This window comes from Emys orbicularis, chromosome 17 (assembly GCF_028017835.1).
Source record: "Emys orbicularis isolate rEmyOrb1 chromosome 17, rEmyOrb1.hap1, whole genome shotgun sequence".
In the NCBI taxonomy this organism is placed as follows: Eukaryota; Metazoa; Chordata; order Testudines; family Emydidae; genus Emys; species Emys orbicularis.
The window spans coordinates 3,219,498-3,241,998 of NC_088699.1; the positions used below are offsets into that span (position 1 = coordinate 3,219,498).

At 42.5% G+C, this 22,501-nt stretch overlaps 1 protein-coding gene across 1 annotated transcript; it reads right to left on the reverse strand.

Moving 5' to 3' along the window:
• Nucleotides 1-757: 757 nt before the first annotated feature.
• On the reverse strand, nt 758-21,892 carry SLC6A4 (solute carrier family 6 member 4). Its single transcript, XM_065418383.1, has 13 exons — nt 21,433-21,892; nt 19,355-19,489; nt 18,160-18,379; nt 17,768-17,906; nt 16,295-16,429; nt 14,304-14,407; nt 12,788-12,915; nt 12,216-12,328; nt 10,966-11,097; nt 9,190-9,289; nt 8,726-8,826; nt 5,544-5,711; nt 758-832 (listed from the first exon to the last, which is right to left on the reverse strand). Exons 1-13 carry the CDS (start codon nt 21,890-21,892, stop codon nt 758-760), a joined length of 2,010 nt encoding a protein of 669 aa, XP_065274455.1.
• Nucleotides 21,893-22,501: the final 609 nt, after the last annotated feature.

Consider the following 22,501-nt stretch of genomic DNA (forward strand, 5'->3'; position numbering starts at 1 on the left):
ATTTTGTGAAGTCCCAAATTTTAAAAATCATTCTTTTGTGGAGTGCTTGTTATGCAAGAAATAACTAATGAAAACTGGTATGGTCCATAAAGTGCAAAAAAGTAAGTGGTATAAAGAAGGAAGGGGAATAATGCTACCAACTGTGTGTGCAATTGGACACAGTCTTCATACATAGTGCTTTTCAGGGTTGTTTCCTACATCTTTCTCTGCCTACTCCACAGCAAAACAAGGATATGAGGGTCCTATTATTTTTAAGCAATAAAATTCTGTATTACTCAGGTAATATATGGCTATCAGAACTATTTTCCTGTATTTTTCAACTCAGTTTAAGCAATGAGATCTTTAGAAGCAAATACAACATGGTCCAGTACAAATGATCACATTGAGAAAAATACAGGAGTACTGTCACAGATTTGAGATTCTAAATCTAATCCTAACGGATGATACTCATCCTATAGTGGTTTATGCATTCTCTCCCATACAGACATCCTCATGTTTTCAGAATGAATCAGTTCAGCAGTGAACTCGTAGTCTGGTTTGAAGTACGCAGCAGATTTTGTTGAAATGTTTGGATCTGTATGCTGGAGGCACCAATTTTCCAGATGCACATTGCCGTTGTCTGGGCCTCCATGGAAAACACCCACCCATTCCTTGGCTCAGTGGAAACTCAATTCTTTGGAAAGGGGAATATGGAGGGTTGGGGAGCATGGGAAAAGTTAAACTTTTACACCTTTTCCCCTCCCCCCAAAAATGTTAACTAAACTGCATTCATGCGGATGTCCCCAAAGGGAATTTCTGTGGCTGTCTCCGGGGTAATGCTTTTTAGAATACGCTGTTGAGAAGAAAAAACACGTTAGATGAACGTTGTGCAAATTTAGATTTCAGGTAGAACTTTGCAGTTACTTGAAAAGAGACACTGTAAAGGATTTAGCTTAAAGAAAAATCTGACCCCCCCTTTAAAAGACTCACATATTTACCTGCGCCACACAGGTGGTGTGAGACTTAGTTTGTACAGCACTTTAAAGATGTAAAGTGCTATAGAAGTACAAACTATTATATTTTTTTTAGTTGACATAAATGGTAGCATCCGCGCTAATTTACAGAGCTTTTGCATTAATGCCCTCGGGATCATTTACTTAAATACTACCAACTTTATTGAGCATATCTCTTCTGAATGGATATTTACATATAAATAATTAAAGTTTCCAAATTCCATCCCAGCTTGCTGTGGATCTTGTGTAAAATATGGGATGGATGGTTTTGGTGGTTGTGTCTATTTCTATTTTGTTTTTGTGGTGGAGGAAGCAGGATGGTGTGTCTATATAGATTTAGGTCAAAACTAGTATTGCTTCCTCAGCCTATGGCTAGAGTTGACTGAACCTCTTTGGAATATATTGCTAGGCCTCTATCTTCTAACCCAAGGGTAGGCAACCTATGGCATGCATGCCAAAGGCGGCATGTGAGCTGATTTTCAGTGGCACTCACACTGCCCAGGTCCTGGCCACTGGTCCGGGGGACTCTGCATTTTAATTTAATTTTAAATGAAGCTTCTTAAACATTTTAAAAACCTTATTTACTTTACATACAACAATAGTTTAGTTATATATTATAGACTTATAGAAAGAGATCCTCTAAAAACGTTACAATGTATGACTGGCACGCGAAACCTTAAATTAGAGTGAATAAATGAAGACTCGGCGCACCACTTCTGAAAGGTTGCCGACCCCTGTTCTAACCAAAATAAAATTTTCCACCTTCTGTAGTGACCAGCAGAGATGCATATTTCCTGCTACTGCTGAAAGTCTGAGGACTTGTCTACATTTAAAACGCTGCAGCTGCACCACTGTAGCGCTTCAGTGAAGATGCTACATACACTGATGGGAGGTCTTCTCCCGCTGGTGTAGGTACTCCACCTCTCCGAGGGGGGCTAGCTAGGTCGATGGGAGAATTCTCCCATCGACCTAGTTCTGTCTACACTGGGGGTTAGATCAGTGCAATTGTGTCGCTATCGGGTGTGGATTTTTCACACCCCTGAGCAAAATAGTTCTACTGATCTACTATCCTAGTGTAGACCAAACCTGAGAAAACCCTTTGTGGGCTGACTGTCAGAGCAAAGCAGTTCATATCTTCTACCATCCTCTGCCCCTTCCAAAACAGATTCAGAAGTAAACCATGCAAGGATCAACCTTGTTGTGATTAAATCAGGGTAATTGGCGAAACACTCATCACACTGTACTACTACTGCTATCTTGCACATTTATAGTGCCTTTTATCCAAGATCTTAAAGCATTTCACCAATGTATATTATTCCAGTCAAACACTAATTCTCAGCACTTAACCATCTTAAATATTCACTGACCAAAAAAACCTAACACAGAATGAAGGTTACAGTGGGATCTTGTGCCCTTCCAGAACATTGAGTTCTGTAAAACTCAGACTTCTGAAAACCAGGCAATACAGAGTTAAGGTTCACGCCCACACAACTGTAGTCTGCAGCCCTGGAGCTGGCAGTAGTCCCTGGGAATTGCCTGGGTGCATTCCAGCTGCATTCGCTGTGTTAGGTATAGCTGTATCGAAAGGGGAGGGTTAGTTGGAGAGTTTGACAGAGCTGTGATTGTAATATGAGACAATCTGGGGCTTTGTGCCCCTCTTGGTGTGTGTATGGCCCTTTTCCCTAACCCTCATGTGTGTAATCTAAGGAAAGAGGTCCATGTGTACCTTGAAAGATCCAGTATGCTTTATTTAAGCTCTGTGTTATGTAACATTGGGCACATGGATCCTCTTGCCGGGGGATTCTCAGCATCTAGGTGGGAGATGTGTGGTCTGTGGGTTTAATGATGGGTAAGTGAAAGCATAGTGTGAGATGGCATCATGTGCATAAGGGTGAAGAGGTTGTAAAATTTAGCAGATGGAGTCAGTGTTGGGCATGTGTAGGTAGTTCCTGTGGAGTACTGTGCAAAGAGAGCGTGTGAGCATGTGCTATGGGTGTACTGAGGCATTGCTCCGAGGAGAGGGAGTTAAGGTAGCGTGGGTGTACCTTAACTCTTCAGTTCCTGGTTTTCAGACAGCTTGAGTTTTGCTGAACTCGACGTTCAAGAAGGACACAAGATACCATTGGGCAACCTTAACTCTCCATTAGCGAAGTTTTTTGTCAGTGAATTTCCTAGATTTTTTTTAACAGAAATGTTGTTAGTAGGAGTTAGTGGTCGTTTAGGCAGTTTTAGTTACCATGCAGGTGTACAGCTGAGATGCAGTTGTGGCCAGGTAATGATGATAATGCCTTGCTCTTACATAGCACTTTTCATCAATAGGTCTCATAGCACTTTGCCAAGGAGGGAAACATCATTATCCCCATTGTACAGATGGGGAAACTGAGTCACAGAGCAGTAAAGTGACATGGCCAAGGTCACCCAGCAAGCATGAGGCAGAGGTGGGAATAGAGCCCAGGTTTTCTGACTCCCAGTCCACTGTTCTCTCCATGATGTTGCTGTGTGATACCTAAGTGTGTGCCTCTCCCACTCCCCACCTTGTTACAGTGAAGTAGGGATAATGGCTGTGCTTTGAAATGTTTGGAGTTACTAAAAGCCCAGTGAGAGAGTCATCGGTGCCCCAAAATCAAGTTTTATTAGACGAGGAGAACAGTAACTTTAAGTATGAGAGAAGATTGGTAGAGCTCTCTTGCTCCACTCTCCTCTGCCATCATCCCCCACAACATGTAGCCCACCCTCTGCCACCATTCCCACTTCACCCTCCCCTTCCTGTCACATTAAGCCACTAGCACTTGAGAACCCAGGTGTGCACAAGGAAATGGGTAGAAATCTGTGAACTTTAAGAAAACCTGTTTGTTTCCGGGAGCTGTATCTTGGAAATCCTTTTCTCAACTATGGATCATTTACCCTTCCCCAGTACAGCACACAGCACATTTCAAGACACAGTGAGGAAGAACAAGGATTTTAGAGCACTTAAAAGAATTAACCTTTAAACAGAAACATCTTCACAATCTTAACGATGGCAGAACTGGACAGTGCTCCACTATAATATGGTATGAAATTAATAATCAGCAACTTGCTTTGCTATAGCCTTTTTCCCAGCACAGGCTCAACCTGAAAGCAGAGCAGGCTCTGAGAGGTGTGAAGTGGCCCATTCATCTCATGGGATATTCTCAGAGGAATGAGAGGAGGGAGGCAAGGACAAGGGGCCCAGACCCCTTCTGTGTGACAGGGCCTCCCAGATTCCACATAGGGACTTCAGGCTCCTGTAGAGAGAGGCATCCTCAGAGGGACAGGGCTCCCACAGATCCTAGTTCACATGAGAAGGGGGTAAGGAGAGGAGCTCAGACACCCCAAGAGGGTCAGGATCCCCCTGTTCCCAGCACACACATGGAAGAGAAGAATGTGAGGATGACAGGCACCCCTAATTCCTCCCACTTACCCTGCCACCCATCTCTGTCACCCCTCACACTTCCCCATCATCCCCACTCTCTCCCCCTGACCTGAGTCCCGAAACCAATCCCATTTATCTTCTCTGTATAACACCCTTGCCTCCCTGAAGACCCAAACCCTCGTCCCTTCCACTCCTGTCTCCTAAATCCCCCTCCTCTCCCAGCAATCCTTCACATGTGTAATTTCTTTCCTTTTTGAAATAGCACAAATGCCTTCTGAAGTTTCTGCTGTACTCAGATTACATTTCCCCAAAATAAAAACAAACACCCTTGGACAAAGGCAGTTTTTAGCAACATGCCTATGTTTCATTTCAGCTTTCTACCCTGGGTTGGGTTTGAACTGGGCGTTGCTCAGGTTCAATGGCCGTAATGTCCCCTTGAGTCACACAGGTCCTGTGACTCATGCTTGGCTAGTAATTCTTTTGGGATTCTGTCCACATGTGCACAGTATAATCCATTGGCTTGTAAGTGTTAGCATGCGCCTGCCTAAAGAGCCGAACTCACTTTCAATTTTGCTCCTCCAAAAGGTTAGTGGGTCCCTGGCACTGTCTGGGGTAAATGTTGAGTGACTGAGACCCTTTGGGCTTGCAGAGCCATGGCTTGAGTCTTAGGTCTGAGCAAAAAAAGTTGCTCAGACCTAAGAAAAGCTGATTTCCTGGGGACAGCTGTATCTCAGGAACTGCTTGCTCAAAAGACCCCAAATTTCAATCACTTAGCCTACCCCACATCCCCATGTGGCACAGCTAATTTCAAGGCAATCTGTGCAACCGTGTGGATTTTAGAGCACTCAGAAGAGTTGTTCTTTAAACAGAAAGGAATTCTCAACCTTAATTATTTGCAGAGCTGGCACTCTGCTATCATACATAACCCACCATTCCTTTGTATTAACAGCATGATTTAACTGTTAAAGAGAGGTATTTCTTACAGTGCTGATCCATACATCCAGCACCTGGCAAATATGGGAGCATCATTTACAGACCATCTTTTTTGTCTTCAGTACCTATGCAGTATTTCCCCACCTCTTCTTATGTATGGCTGGGTAGTGGAGTGGGAAGTACATCCCATCAAAAATGAACTTGAACAAATAAAACACATCAGATACCTCTTTAAGTGTTCCTGGGGTGATTATCAACCGATAAGCCATGTAGATTGGAATGCAGATAACAGAGGAGGTTCCTATGCAGTAACCCACTATAGTGGTCCAGTAGGGATAGTTATAGTCAAAAAGCCGTAGATCAGGAGGGCTGGACATAAAACTGCAAATGATGAACTGAAATAAAAATGCAACAAAATATTACAAATACACAATGTTTTTACATGGCACGTAATTAGCCTTTGGGACCAACTGCTGCAATAAATCATTGAGACCAAAAGCATAGCAGGATTCAAAAAAGGATTAAGCACTTATATGAATAATGAGAAAATCCACAGTTACATTAGAAAGGATGTAAACCCTCATGCTTAGGTCATAAGCCACCTTAGCTGATAAGAAAATTCCTCTTATGGACAATTTATTCCATAATGACCTGGGTATTCTTGAATCCAAACAGAGCGACAGGATATTGGACTAGATTTGTAGATTTTTTTAGGCCAGAAGGGACCATTAGATCACCTAGTCTGATCTCTGGTAGATTGCAGACCAGAGAAATTCACACAGTTACGCCTGTGTCAAGCCCAATAATTTGTCTGACTAAATCATATCTTCTAGAAGACATCAAGAGCAAGAGAGTACAACATTTCCCTTGGTAGTTTGTTCCAATGGTTAATCACCCTCACAGTTAAAAAATGTGCGCCTTATTTCCAATCTGAATTTGTCTGGCTTTAACTTCCAGCCATTGGGTCTTGTTCTGCCTTTCTCCATTAGATCAAAAAGGACCACTAGTACCCAGTATTTTCAACCCTAGAAGGTATTCATACATCATAATCAAGTCACCTCTCAATGTTTTTTAATTATTATTATTTATTAAACAGATTGTGCTCTTTAAGTCTCTCACTGGAAGGTATTTTCTCCAGTCCTTGAATAATTTTTCTAGCTCTTTTCTGCACCCGCTCCTCTTTTTCAATATCTGTTTTAGCATGTGGACACCAGACCTGGATGCAGTATTCTACTATCAGCTTCATCAATGCTGTATACAGAGGTAAAAAATCACCTCCATACTTTCCTGTTTATACATCCAAGGATCATATTAGCCCTTAGATGTATAAATGGACCACAGATCTGATCTGGTATTGTATGTTTGAATGCCAATGCTAAAATTCTACTGAATTTTAAGATAGAATGGTTAAAAAAAAAATTCCATTTGAATCCAGTGATATCCAGAATCCCATAGCCAATAGTTAGGTCTGGTAATGAACAGGGGTGAGAGAATTTTTTCTTGAAGACACTGTTTACCCTTCCAGAGGATTCATCCAACTTTGATTCCTCTCTCCCTTTTATTGTTGGGCTGGTTTGGAATGCTATGCACCACTTGGCCCACATATGCTCTGTAAAAGTTTATAATTTATTCTGATCTACTGTGATTTTTTTCCTCTTCTTCCACAATTTCATTAGAAAGTGTTTTTTATGTTGTGTATATTTAACACACATCTATATTCCTTGCTTTTCATGTTCCTTTCTCAGGTTATTGCTTCAAGTTCTTTCAGGGGTTAAACAAAGATGTCACCTGCAAATCTGAAGTGGTTCATGTACCATTTTTATCTTTATGCACTTTTCTTCAGAGTCCAGCTTTTTGAATGTGTTCTCCAGGCAGACGGTGAAAAGTTAAAGATAAGTGAGTGTTTTCTTGTGTAACTCCATGCTTGTCAAGCTTAAATAGTATTATACTAGTTGTATAAATGTTTCAAGAATTCTTTGAGGTCACATGGAACTTCTGGTTTTTCTTCAAGTACTTCTAAAACTCTTCCTTAACACCAAATAGAGGAATTTCCACTATCTACAGCAGCAACTCATTGCATTTGGCAGTCTTCTCCAGAACTTGATTCATTGTCAGCAGCCTGCAGATGCTGTATGGTTGAGAGATTACTCACCAGCTTTTGTGTTGATTATAGGCCAGAAATCATTGTGGTTTGATCCCCGGACCTCAGATTGACTTGTAGAATGCAATAGTTCTTGGATTTATATGTTTTTCTTCTTACTCTAATACTAAGATTGCAGCGTTCCAGTTTTATGCTAAAGCATATTGGATCCGACCCTGTGAGATACTCAGTGCTTCCTGTTCCCATTAAAGTCAAACCTAAGGTGCTTAAGTATTAAACTGGTACATTGCAAAATTAATGTTAGTGACTGTTTTGGGAAGCATCCTAATTTAATTTTCACAGAATTTCATCATAGGATTCCCGGCACTAGATGTTTATAATTCCCATAGAGAACCACCAAACCTACGTCTGGGCTTTTCTTATTTTAGTTTCCATAGAGACTGTAAATATCAATTTTGCCTAGTAACCACATCACTGAAACTATATTGCTCTTCATGTAATTTAGTTTTATTGTTTCAGGATCATGGAGAGGACAGTAGTGTATAAATTATTTTTGTGGTGAAACATCTATTTATAGCTTTTTTTACTCCTTTGTCTACAGGTAATAAAATGGAAAACAGTTAAACACACATTAATCATCCCAGCTGTGTTGTTTTGAGTTCACAGCGTAGGCTTTAAATCTAGACACTTTGACTCCATAAACCTCCATCTTGACTTACTCTCCTTGCATCCAAGCCAAGCAACAATAAAAGACAGGGTGAACTAATTTTGGAACAGGGAATGAAGGCTTTGTTTAAAAATGTTACTAATAACTTTGCCAAGTCAGCTGTGGGGACGCTGGCTCCAGTTTCTGATTATGAAGGATGCTATCTGGTGAGGTAGAGTTTGGGTAGGTGTATTCTGAAGTTGCCAGGCAGTGGCTGATCAAACAACAGATTTATAAGCTATCTTAATTTCTCTTTTTTCTGTGATTTTTATCAGCATCTTTTACTATTTTACTTCACTGTCATAAATGTAAAGCAGCAAAGATCAAATTAGTCTTGTCCTGTGTTGCAGGTTGTTAAAGTTTTCTAGTATCATCATTGTTTATCTAAGTAACAAAAAAGACCCAAACAAACTCTGTTGATCTACTAACTAGTCCTAGCTGCTTTTATCAGATTCATCTCATTGATTTAATATTGTTAGCTTCCAAAAGCTGGCATTAGAGAGTAGAACATGAATATTATGTAAATGAAAATCCCATATCTGGAACTCTAAGGTATTACACTAGTAAACTGTGACAGTCTTGGGCTGGGAACATGAACTCACCAAAAGGAAGATGGGGCTGATTGCTACCCAGCAGAGTCGCCAGTACCAGCCTGGAGTGAAGCCCAGCATTTCCTTCATGTCACTGCAAAACTGGTTGATGCCTATGAAAATAAATGGAAGGTAGAGGTGACAGGGAGAAAAAAGTTATTCAAACATTGATATAACCAGGAAGTGAATTTAGCATCCAGCAGGAAACAGTGTGGTCATGTCCCTGCAACCTTTTCATTACACAGAAACCTCCATTATCCAAAGTCATTCAGTGTCTCCCAACACATCTGGAGATCAAGATTGTACTGTGCTTACATGACAAAGTAACTGGTAACATTGTTTTCAGATTCAGTAATCCATAAATTGCTTTTTCTTTGTGACATCAGTGCCCCTGTCCACAGAGCTGGCAGAAACGCGATTCGGCAAATGTCCGGGAGTCTGCTCAGCATGGGTTGTAAGTGCGTGAACAATCTTACCATAGAACCAGGCCACCGCAATGGATTCTAGAAACACCACCGTTAGGACAGCAGGGCCTGTAGCATATTCTTCAAACAGCTTCACTACGTATGCACCACCCTAGAAAAGAGATTGTGGCACTGATTAGCCAAAATCCCCAGAACAGAAGTTTTGTACTACTAGTCAACCTCCCTGGTCCCTCAATTACAGACCTAAAAGTCGCAATACTCCAATAAAAAAACTTCAAAACCAGACTCCAACGAGAAACTGCTGAATTGGAATTAATTTGCAAACTGGACACCATTAAATTAGGCTTGAATAAAGACGGGGAGTGGATGGGTCATTACACAAAGTAAAACTATTTCCCCATGCTAATTTTTTCCCCTACTGTTACTCACACTTTCTTGTCAACGGTTGGAAATGGGCCATCCTGATTATCACTACAAACGTTTTTTTTCTCCTGCTGATAATAGCCCACCTTAATTGATTAGTCTCGTTATAGTTGGTATGGCAACACCCATTTTTTCATGTTCTCTGTGTATATATATCTTCCTACTGTATTTTCCACTGCATGCATCAGATGAAGTGGGTTTTAGCCCATGAAAGCTTATGCCCAAATAAATTTGTTAGTCTCTAAGGTGCCACAAGTACTCCTCCTTCTTTAGTCATATACTGTCCCCATTTGGAAAGAGAGCATTCACCAGTGCAAAATTCACTCTATCCCATTACTTCCTGCCTGCTCTGGCCTTGAGTAATACTTGACAGTACTAATGACTTGTCCAGTATCCTTGCTTTAACTTTCTGTGATCATCCTTTGCCAATAGAACGGCCATGCAGAAAAACTGAAAGGGAAGCAGCGGGCATTTCTATTTGGATTTTAATGAGCTAATCAGATGGGATCTGTGCTTTTCCATGCCCTCCTTTGATGGCAACTTCCTTCTCTGTCCCTGAGCATTAGTCACTGAGCAGAAAACAAAGGCAGCATTAGGTTCTATTCTTTCCTCCTAGATCTGGACTCAGCTACAAAGAAAGAGAATTGCATCTTCTACAGGAACCTGGCTCCTTGTAAATACTTTAAACCAGGAGGGAATTTCTCATAAAACAAGCAGTGGAATGTAAAAGCCAGTGAATTTTTTCCCCACATCTTTTACAAAAGCTGACCTCTTAGTACCAATTTGTGCTCCTGTTACAGCAATGAAGCCCCAATGACTAGACAGAGGTTGCACAAGTGTAACTCAGAGCAATATTTGGCCTGTATGAGAGAAGGAATATGTAAGTGCTGCAGATTCACATGAGCCATTATCCCGTGCCAGGACTTCTGGACTCCAGTTCACTAAATTCCATTTATGTTAGTTTCTAGAACAGGATTTTTTATCCATCCTTCTCTTGATTTGAAATTTATTTCTAACCCTTTGAAAATTAAACTGATAATTTTTAAATTTGTAAAAGCTGGGATTTTGGGTGCAGGTTTGAAAGGTTAAACAGCTGGAATGAACCTGCTTAGTGGTGTAGTACCAGTCTGGGCAGTATTTGTGTGGTTTATTATGTACTGTACACTGGAACTTTGTCAAGTTACAATATTGTCAGATTCCCTCATGAGTGCGACTGCTCACATTCATTCCACCGACAGTCTCTGATCCCATAAGGAAAACAGCTCCTCTCCACTGGACTAAGAGCATTTCACATATTTGATGAGACTCCTTGAGATTCTGTTTGGGAAACACTTCCCTCCTGCAGATGTCAGCTAGAGCCTACTGCCAATAAGCAAGGTTCACAATGTTGGGTGCGGTACTTACAAATGTCAGGGTTGTTAATGACCCCAGGAAGCAAGCGATGATCAGACCAAGGACAAACCATTCCCTGCGCTTTCCCCAAACATGTGGGAATTCATCCAGCACCGCAGTGATCACCCCCTCCAGCCCTGCAAACTGAAAGGCACAGAAAAGAGTCATAGAAAGAAAGAAAGAAAGCATCCTTCCCATCCTGCATTCCCCACATACACCCCACAACTGGTGTACACTGACAATGTACATCCGCATAGCTGCATCTCTCAGGCATGTGAAAAACCCACACCCTCAGAAAGTCAGAGCTACAGTGCTTCTGTCAACCTAGCTACCACCTCTTGGGAAGATGGGTTACCTGCAGCGATGGGAGAACCCCTCGGCTCACTGTAGTGAGTGTCTACACTGAAGCACTACAGCTGTGCCGCTATAGTGTTTTAAGTGTAGACATACCATAAGATACAATTAGGACAATGAACCTTTGGCATGTGTCTGAGTGATAGGATTGAGATGACTGCTCTGGAAACATCCCCATCATGTCTTCAGAGACCTTGATCTCTTTAGGGCAGGGATTTTGTCTCATGTGTGTGGGAAGTGCCTAGCACATAACAGGAACTACCATATTACAAATAATAAATAATAAGTAAATGGCTCATTGTAGCCAAGACTATGAAGTCAGTGGAGTTGATTTTGGATTGAATTTGGTCCTTAATCTGCAATAACTATGTGGCAAAATCTTTATAGCACGTTGCCTCACTTTGAGAAATCCACCTTCTGTTCCCACCTTCTAAATCCTGTTACCTGTGAAAAATCCCAGAAACATGTCACTCATTTGCATGTTGACAGGTAATTAAATGCTTCCAATATACAAGAAGAGAGAGAGCATCACCTGCTGGTTAAAAGCTGGGTTCTAGAAGTTGAATATTCTGGGTTCTGTTCCCAGCTTTGCCACTGACTCACTGTGTGACTTTGGGCAAGCCATTTAATCTTGTTGTGCCTCAGTTTCCCCAATTTTGAAACAGGGATAATAAATACTATTCTCTGATCCAGGGATTATAAAGATTAATGACTGTTTGCAATGCATTTTGCACTTATTTAGCACCCTTCATCCAAGGACCTCTAAGTATTAGTATAGTTGCTCTATTATGAAAAGAAGAGTTCATGTATTAATTCTGCAGATTTGTTTTGGAACATGCTGGAATAATTCCAAATGCTTAACCCCATCCATCCATTCATGGCCCCTCTCACTAATGATATACACTCACCGTGCTGTCTAATCCCAGAGTGAGTAACATCAAGAAAAATATGATAGCAAAAAAAGTCGAAGCCGGCATGTTTGCAATGGCCTCTGCGTAGGTAATGAAGAGAAGGCTGGGCCCTGGTACCAAGAGGGAGAACAGGCAATTATTACAGGTCAACCCTACTGCTCTGAAAAAGAGGGACCATTTCACTCACACCTGGAAATGCCTTTGTCCACAGGGGAGTGTTACCGTGTGTACCCACAGTAAGGTTCACTAGGTGACATGTAACATGATTTCTACATTCTTTTCTCTTCATAGAACAATTTTGGAGCTGTGTTGCACACCATATGCTGCTGATTGGTTTATGTTAGGGCCTTTGGCATAAAGTAGTATGATTAATCATAGTATATACAAAACATTATGCGTAGTTTGGAGTGTTTGTCCAGGCCAGGGTCTTTCCCCTGATCCTGAATTTTAAATGGATTACATGGTCATGTTTGGGTGGAAGGAATATCTCCCCATCTGGAATGTAATCAAACAAGTTCTATCAAAACTTCAGAGGAAATTTAAGACAGCAATAGAATAAGTTCCCCTACCAGTATCTTTAGCAACCTCCGACACCTCTTCATTCCTCATTTCAGCCATATATCCAAGCACAGTGAAAATGACAAATCCAGACACAAAACTAGTCATGCAGTTCACCGTACTGGTAACCAATGCATCCCTGGAAGAGAAAACCCAATGCATCTCAGAGAGCGAACATCTGCCAGAAAGAATGGTGCATTGCCAGAAGGCACAGTATTGAGTTTGAACTATCGAGACCACCTGGGAGCATGTTTCAATACAGCCCTTCAACTTTCCAGATTGTATAAATACTGATCCATATATGTTAATATGTGAGGGTGTGTTGGGAAAGACCTCAGGAAAATTAAGGTTCTGTCTTTGCATGGATGCTAAAAATCCCATAGCATTTTTCACAAGAGTAGTAAGGCTTTGTCTTGATGTCCTTAGCTACATTTTCTTCTGCCCTGCTGGTTGTCCACCTGTCTGCTGTTTTGCCCCAAAGGCAGCTGCATTTCACTGGTGAAATGATCACTGGACTGATATGTACTGGTAGTTTTTAAAACATTTTGAGATGATCACGGACCATGCTCCCAGACCCATTGATAGTTCCCATTTAGCAGTTACCAGTATGATGCAGCCTGAATCTCTAAAGGTTGTACCCCAGCCCTGTTGATGTCCTGTCTTGTCTTGGAATGAGACAAGGTGTGTCTCTCCTTTATGCCCAGCAAATTGGGGCACTACAGATTTGTCTGTTGATATATTGGTTCTCTGTTGGATAGACTTTTGAATTGTCTAAGGAAGAACTTCAGACATTTCATTCAACATCTGTTTGGCTGTCTCTGTTTGGCTGCATACCAGACACACCACACCAATCTGATTAATACTGGATTCGGAATGATATAGTAATAGCTTTAGAGAGAATAATGATTTGCAGGTTTAATTTCACAGGACATAATAAACATCCTTAAGAAAATAAGGAAACAACCACACGGAGCCCTTTACCAAGTTATAGCTGATCTGGTTGCAGTAACTAAATATTGCTACAATCTGATGGCTGTTCTGTGGTGGATTCAGTCCACCTGTTGGACAGGTGTCTGCATCACAACCTCGCCTCTACAATTAATTGCCCCCCTTATGGGCAGTTTCAGCAAAGATCAAGAATTACATGGGTTGTAAACTGTTTGGGGAGGGACCATCTTTTTGTTCCATATTTGTACAGAGCCTACCACAAGAGGTCCTGGTCAGCGACTGGGGCTCCTGGGTACTACCACAACACAAATAATTAATAATAATAATTGTCTAGACATGGAAAGCAAACTCCCAACTTGCCTTGAGGTGGGGTACATTGACTGGGTGTGATGTGAGGGAAGATTGCTCTGATGCTAAAGGGAATGTACCTGTTCTGCAGATAGAATTCATCCTACAGGACTGACAACCTGGCAACTTTCACCAGCATTACGTTTCTCTTTTTTTTAAAAAATACCCAGACTGTTTACATTCTAATACCATCCTTTTATTGACTATTTCTTACACTGAGGTGGAACTCACTGGTAGCAGTTGTTGTGGAATTTGTTGTAGCTGGCAAAAGCTAGTAGGACCCCAAAACCTGGACCAAGAGAGAAGAAAATCTGAGCTGCAGCATCCACCCAGACCTGAAAAACGTAAGAGGCAGAGGATCAAGAAAGGATGATGTTAAACATAGAGCAAATGCCACTCTACAGTCCACTGATGCTGCGAATTAGATTCAACAACCTGTATATAGTCTAGTCCTATTTTAACAAACATTTTATTACGAGCTTGTTACATAGATCAAAGATTTTGTGCTGAAGTGTGACAAATACTTTTGTAGTTTTATGACAGAGGCAAATACCCAGCACAGTGAGGCCATCATACTTATTTTCACTTGTGGCATAATTAGGATTTATCCTTCGAGGAGGTCACCATAGGTGAAATGCTACCCCATTTCTATACACAACACAGTAAATATTCAGTAACAGTGGCAGCTATCAGTGTTTCACCCTTGACAGTATCCTAGGCTGACAGATGGCGTCTTCCTGTAGCACATTGTTTTTGCATTGTAACTGTGCCTTTGTAATGGGTTTGGCCTGTCTTCCTTCCTCCAGGGTCTCTGTGCAGAAGGACATCTGGAGTGCATTGCCCCATGTGTGTCTCTGGGCGCATGTCCTCTGGGCTAAAGCACTGTGGGATTGCTCCCTGGATTGATCCAAATACATTTGGTGGTGTAGGTACAACTCCAGCTGTGTGAACACAACTCAACCATGTTGTAGCCATGTCAGATAAAAGTGCGATGACCTGGTTACAAAAACACTGTGCTACACTGGTCGGAGTCTTACTGAGTGGCGTCTCCAAACTGTTGATCTCTGTTCCATCCCTGAAAGGAAAAGTCCTGGTTCCTTTATTCCCTCTTGATTGCAACATGGAGTTCACTGCAGCTCGTTTCTAACATGCTCCTTCTGTGCGGCTAGCCTGCACCTCCCCTGGATAGAGCTCTGCTGCCAGCCAGCGCACAGATTGCAATCTGCTGTCCTCACTTCAGATATATTCAATACAATACCAATATCCTTTATTGCTTTTAGGAAGACGTGGTTCCTTATTGGAGATGCTGCTTTATCAGAAAATGGTGTCTCTTCATTTCCTCTTCATTGAAAACTCTTCATATCAGCTGGGAAGCTGCAGACTCACAAACATTAGAGTTTGTAATCTTTGTATTTGTTGTATTTATTGCTTTGGGTTTTTTCCATCTCCCTCCCCATTAGTGACTTTCATGTGTAGTGAAGCAAACGCAGTCAACATCCTGATGGACTGAGTGCCTCTTCCACACGGGTTCAAATCTAAACCAGACACTGGGTTGACGTGTTGTTTTGTTTTATTATGGTCTCGTCCCTATACCTGCTCTCTCTCCTAAAGTTGGTAGTATTTGTAGGCCTGTGTGGTGTATTCCCTCTCCCCACACATTCACACCGGCCCAGCTGTCATCACTTCATCAGGCTTAGTGTGTTGAGTCTGATAGTCTTCCTGCTGTCCATGTCTGCATGGAGTATGTGGGAGATTTCCACCTGAGTCAAGCACCACTTGGCTGGAAAGGAGGGTCTCTTCGGGATCATCTGCCAGAGCTTAGGGACCGATGGCTTGAGTTTTTTCAGTGGTGGCAATATGCACAATTCTGAAATGCAGGCACTGAGTCCAGACACCTGATAGTGGACTCCATTAAAGGTGATTTAGCCCATTCCAACATCTGCTGATTACCGGCAGTCAGCTGAGCTACAGGGTAGCCCACTAGTTTAGATTAAGGTTAGCTAGCAGAGTAGGACCAGAAGCAGTAACAGCTTGGTTATCTCTACCTTGCCTAATTGTTACAACTGCAAAAAAATTTGTACAAAGATTTAAAAGAATTGGAGTTCAGGGTTAAGCTTCAGAATCCATAAGCACCTATTTACTATGCTGACAGTAGCCTTGTTCTGAAAAGTGTACAAGTTTACAGGCTGAAATCAATTGCCCCTTTACAACAAGTTCCTTACCTCAGTGGCCAGGAGTTTCTGCCAGTCAGGCTTCAGGTAGAAGACAACCCCCCTCCAGGCTCCAGGCAGTGTGGCCCCTCGTATTAACAGGATAAAGAGTATGATGTAAGGGAACGTGGCAGTCACCCACACCACCTGTTAGAGAAAACATTAAGACAGTGTTTGCCATGGGTACTAATTGAGGGAAACTGCTAAGTGGTGATAATGGTAACAATGTCGAATGAACAGTAATATTTAGACTTATAACACCTTTCATTCAAAGTTGTCAAAGTGCTTTACAAAGACAATTACGTATTACTATACTTTAAATGAAGGAGAAAATATAGCACAGAGTAGTTAGATGACTTGCCCAACATCCTGCAGTGAATCAGTAGCAGAGCTAAGAATTAGAACCCAGGAGTCCAGACTCCTACTCCCCTCCTCTTAACAACTAGGTCACATTGCCTTCATTAATGCCACCCAGGTCACTATTTATGGTGTGTTAGCTAGTTTATTCAACACCATAGGTCTGACTGCCCCACTGATAGTTATGCATTCTCAGAGGCAGTCAGCTCCAGCTTCTGAATCCAGGTTTGCTGTAGCTGTAGTCAGAAGACAGACGAGTTGCTTAATTTTATACCATCTGTGTGCACGACCACTGCCTTTTTTCATCTGAAAAGGGACTAACCTGGTTTAGTGGTTAGAGCAGGGAATGGGAGTCAGACTCCTACAATCCATTTCCAGCTCTGCTGCTCAATAATTGTCCAACCTTGAGTAAGTCACTGCAGCCAGAATTTTGAGAAGTGTCCACAAATGTTGGGTGCCTAACCTGGGACCCTTAGGCCCAGATTTTCAGAGCTGCTGAGTACTCACAACTCCAGATGAGGAGATTCAGAAATGCCAAGCTCAGCACCCCTGAAAGTCAGGCACTAACTGTCTCTGATTGGGCATTCAGAAATCAGGGCATGCAGAATTAGCTGACCCTTCTGAAAACATTGGTCTTAACCTTTCTGCACTGCAGTTTCCCCTTCTGTAAAATGGGAATAACAACACCAATCTTCGTAAGGTCCTCACATAGGAGGTTCTCTGTCAGTGGAAAGATTTATTATTATGGTACTTATTATTTGTAAATGAATGTGCATTAAGCAGCCCTATTTTGGTAACATGGCTTGCTCTGACAGCAGATAGCAAGGCCCATCTGTAGAAAAAGAAACAATAGAACTGAGGCTCAACAGAGCAGTAATCGGAGATCACCCTCCACACCCATTAGATCCCCTGGGTAGGATGATCTTTAAATGCAGAACAGCAACCCAACATGCTGTTAGCATGTATTATATAGATTACAGTAGCACTCACTATTCACATGTACGTGAATTTGCAGTCCCTGTCCTGAAGACAATTCTAAGCTTACTTTCTCTCATGTTAATAGGCTGCTCCAGACATGTTGCAGAAATTATGCTATACCAAGCAACTTCCTCTTGCTTTTGCATTCACCTTGCCAGATGTTTTGACCCCTTTCCAGATGCTGAAGTACACAATAGTGAATATCAACAATAAGCAGAGTGTCAGTTGCCAGCTAATGCCTCCCAGATCATCCAGCCCTTTGGATCTTTGCACCTGTAGAATGTGGCGGCTAAAACAGGAGAGAAAAGCACATTGTTGATGTTTGTGTAACAAATACAGAGAGTGCTTAGGCTCTAAATCACGAGAGATAAAAGACACCCCCATCCTACACATACCCACAACTGCATGCATTTTAATCCCTAGACAGTCTTAAAAAACCCATGTATGTGATTGATAAATACCCCGGTCACCCTCTAAAGAAAAGTCTGCTGCATTTTCTACCCTTCTTTCTGATATTGCTGTCTCCACTTACATGCACTTACGTATAAAATTCTTCTGCAGGGGAGATGGAGTGTGGGGTCCAGGTAATGCTGGCATTGGTGAAGTAGTTGGTGCAGTTGACGGTGTTCCAAGCATTTTTGCAGCTGGTCCATGGCAGTTCTGACGTGAAGGATGAAATGAGGTAGTAGAGGGCCCAAGCCATGATGGTATTGTAGTAAGAGGCTATGTAGAAAGCTATTATGCAGATAGTAAAGCCAATTCCTGGTAAGGCAGAAAACAGTTATGTGAGTGGAAATGTGAGGGCCGGGTCCAGTAAAAGCAGGAGTGGATAATCCACGTGAACTAAAATCAGTAGCTGCCGGAGGCATCCAAATAGGTACACATACACCATTGCCTCCCTTTATATTTTTTTAGACTGCTCTGGAACTTTGTGGGGTCTTCAGAAAGTGGGGGTGATTTGCCCAAGCCCCACTTCAGAAAAGCATCCCTGTTCTGAACAGAACATGTGTAAATGCTAGCCTTATTCAGGACCCAGTCTCTGGAATGTTGACTGTGATGCATACCTCATCCTCCACACCCCTAACAACAAACCAACCAACCAAAACAGAACAAAATCTAACTCGGGTACTGGGAGCAAGGATAACAAGTCTGTAAAAGGCAACTATAAAAGATCCTCTAGTATCACTGCCAGTAGAGATGGCTGAGAGAAATGGAATGGAGCTGAAGGGTAATTTGTTTAAAAGATCTCTGGGATAAAAATAATGGATTTGCAATATTTTCCCCAACCTGTGTTTCTAATACCATTTCAAATATTAAAACTGGAATAATTTTGAAAGTTCAATTTACTTTCACCCTTATAATGTTCTCTGTATGGTTTTGCTTTTTTTTTTCTGGCTTGGGACAGTGAAAGTAGAGTGGGTTGTTTCTAGTCAGTTTCACTCCCTGGTCTTCAGATTCTAGTAGGAGACTGCATCCTTTGGATTGGAAAACAATTAGGGCAATGTTTATGTAAATAAAACAACTTGACATTGCTTTTTTAAAAAGCACATGACTTTGAAAAGTAATTAATTCTAGGTTTCATGAAAGCCTTTCTTACATAACCTAAATGTGGGCCCTAAACCACTTGACATTAACCCTTCATGTTATCTCTTATTTTCAGTAATTGTTCCACCCTTAAAGAAAATCTCTGCCAGTTACCCTAAGGGATCATGGTAAGCTTCCTGTTCCTTTTACTACCTTTGAAAATAGGACAAATTTTCCTCCAAATTGAGATACACCCATTCCTGTGGTACTGTCCCAGTGCTAGCTCCATGTAAAAGAGGGGGATGCCTCCAAAGATGGCCATGATGGTGTACGGGATGAGAAACGCTCCTGCAAGGAAGAAAGGACATGACTGTAACTTCTTGTAGTACTTCTGGTGTAACAGTATCAGCACTTCATAAAGAGCAATTCTTCATGCCCCACAGCCAATACACACCGCACTGCACTACGACAGTAAAACCTATGTGACCCCGTGATCTCGAGAGGCCAGTCCAGACAAACTTTCTGTAATGTCACAAAAAACGGAACTTGTGGGGTTGTTCCTGAAGGGAACCCTGTGACCCCTTTACTCACATTGGTGAGCAGTTACTCACATGACTAGTCCTATCATCTTCAATAGGATTACTCATGCGAGTAACTGCTCACCACTATGTGTGGCAACTATCTGTCTCAAAAGACAATGCCATAAGCACCAAAGCAGTTCAGTTACTGTATGTCAGGCTGGAGTATCATTAATGGCTAAAAATCCAATTCTCAGGTGCCACAGGTAATGCTCACCACTGTGAGGAAGGTCATAATCTGGCTCTAAGTTTCCAGTGGAATGAAGTTGTGAACTATTGTAAGATTGTCTCCTAGCAGGCACTGTCAACAGTACTATTCCCAGGCTTCTGTACCCAAACATACAGGGAATTGACAAAGATTTTATTGGCTACCATGGATGCAGCAGCAGAATGGGGCAAAAGATAAAAGAATTTCTTCCTCTGGTACAATGCCTAGGTGCATTAAGGGGATATAGGTCCTTCTTCAGTGCACTCACTGGTTACAATCATTGTTTGATTGTACTGAACACCTGTAGCATTGACATTTTCTGGTATATTGGTTAGTCTGAATTTAAATGTTTCTGGGAGACTGTTCCACAGTCCAACTGATCTTAGGGTCAGGATGTTTTGCCTAATCTTAAATCTACATTTTCCTTTTCTTATTTTCATCCCATGCGTTCCAGCTATACTGGATCTTGCATCATTCTAGATAATTCCTCTTCCACCTTTGTGTTTATAGCCCTCATCTATTAGTTGATGTATATGTCCCAGCAACCCTTATCTGATTCTAGACATATTTTGCTCTTTTAATCTATCTCATAAATACTGCCCTACCAAGTTCACGGCCATGAAAAACATGTCATGGACTGTAAAATCTGACCTCCCGCCGTGAAATCTGGTCTTCTGTGTGCTTTTATCCTATACCATACAGATTTCATAGGGTAGACCAGTGTTTCTCAAATTGAGGGGCCAGACCCAAAAGGGAGTTGCAGGGGGGTCACAGTATTGCTACCCTTACTTCTATGCTGCCTTCAGATCTGGGCAGCTGGAGAGCGGCGGCTGTTAGCCAGGCACCCAGCTCTGAAGGCGGCACCCTGCCAGCAGCAACACAGAAGTAAGGGTGGCAATACCATACCATACCACCCTTCTGTGCTGCTGCCTTCAGACCTGGGCGGCCGGAGAGTGGCGGCTGCTGATTGAGGGCCCAGCTCTGCAGGCAACAGCACAGAAGTAAGGGTGGCAATACCCATACCATTCCATCCTTACTTCTGCACTGCTGCTGGTGACAGCTCTGCCTTCAGAGCCGGGGTCCTTGCCTGCAGCCACCACTCTCCAGCTGCCCAGCTCTGAAGGCAGCGCCGCTGCCAGCAGCAGCACAGAAGTAAGTGTAACAGTACTGCAACACCCTCTACAATAACCTTACAATAACCACACACACACACACACACACAATTCCTTCATGGGTCAGGACTCCTAAAATTATGACACCGTGAAATTTCAGATTTTAATAGCTGAAATCACGAAATTTATTATTTTTTAAATCTTCTGACCGAGAAATTGACCAAAATGGACCGTGAATTTGGTAGGGCCCTACTCATAAATCAGTTCCTCTTGCCCCATAATCCCTTGTTGCTTACTTTTGGTCTCATAGGTTTAACTTGAGCCATAGAAGTGACCCATTTATACTCAAAGAAGCCAGCTTCTAAGGAATGGCATATAGGGCTGAGCACTGACCTCCTCCATTTTGGTAGCATATATAGGGAAATCGCCATACATTGCCCAGATCCACTGCATAGCCAATGACAGAGAGAAGAAAGTCCATTTTTTTACTCCAGGTCTCTCTTTCCTCCAGCTCCAGCAGCTGTGGTTGAGCCTCCACCCCACAAGTGGTGGAAGTGGTGGTGGTGGTGGTAGTGGTGGCTGCTGGGGCCGTGCACTGGACATCTTCCCCATCTCCTATTCCTTTGCAAGTAACTGGGCTCTGAACCACTGAGTAGCCATTGGAGATCTGACCTGCTTCCCCTTTATCTCCCTGGCTGGGGTGGACCTTATTCCCATCCTCCACCAGCTGCAGGGCGGATTTAGGGTTCTTGACCAGGAGTCCATTCTCTTGGCAATCTTCACCTTCCGTACAGTCCAAGAGCTCTTTCTTAGAAGTAAGAGTCTGGGTCTCATTGCTGGATGACTTCTTCATTCTGCTGGTTAAAAGATGGTGCTGCTGTCCATTTGTGAGTGACCTGGACTAGAATCCCCTTGTGTCAAGTGGCTGCTTGAAGCTCTGTCTTCCCACTGCCGCCAGAAACTCTCTTGTCTTTACGTCCACTGGACTGCAGACACACACAGCTTCAAAGAAGCAGAAAAAGAGTTGAACTCTGTTACAAGGATTGCTGGTGCTGGTGGCTGTACAGGTATAGCTACTACAGGTATGGTGAGTAAAACATACTATTTTAAAATAAAACCACCCCAAAAGAGATAAGTATCATTTAGAGGATAATCCTGTGATTAGTCAGTGTGTCTCAAACTGAGGAGAACCACAAAGAAAGTGGGGGCCTAATCCTCCCCCTCCAGCTGCAGAACAGGAGTGGAGCCACCCCATGTAGCCAACAACTTGTGACCCTCCACACTGTGGGAGAGATGAGGAGAGGACTGCAGGCTCTGTGGAGTGACAGTTCCCCTGTCCAGCTTGTTCCCTAACTTGTCCAGCACATGTGCCCTACAGAGTTCACTGCATTCCTGGGGAGGCACAGCCCAGCATGCTCCTGCCATATCCTATCATCTCCTTGTGCAGCGGAACCACACCAGT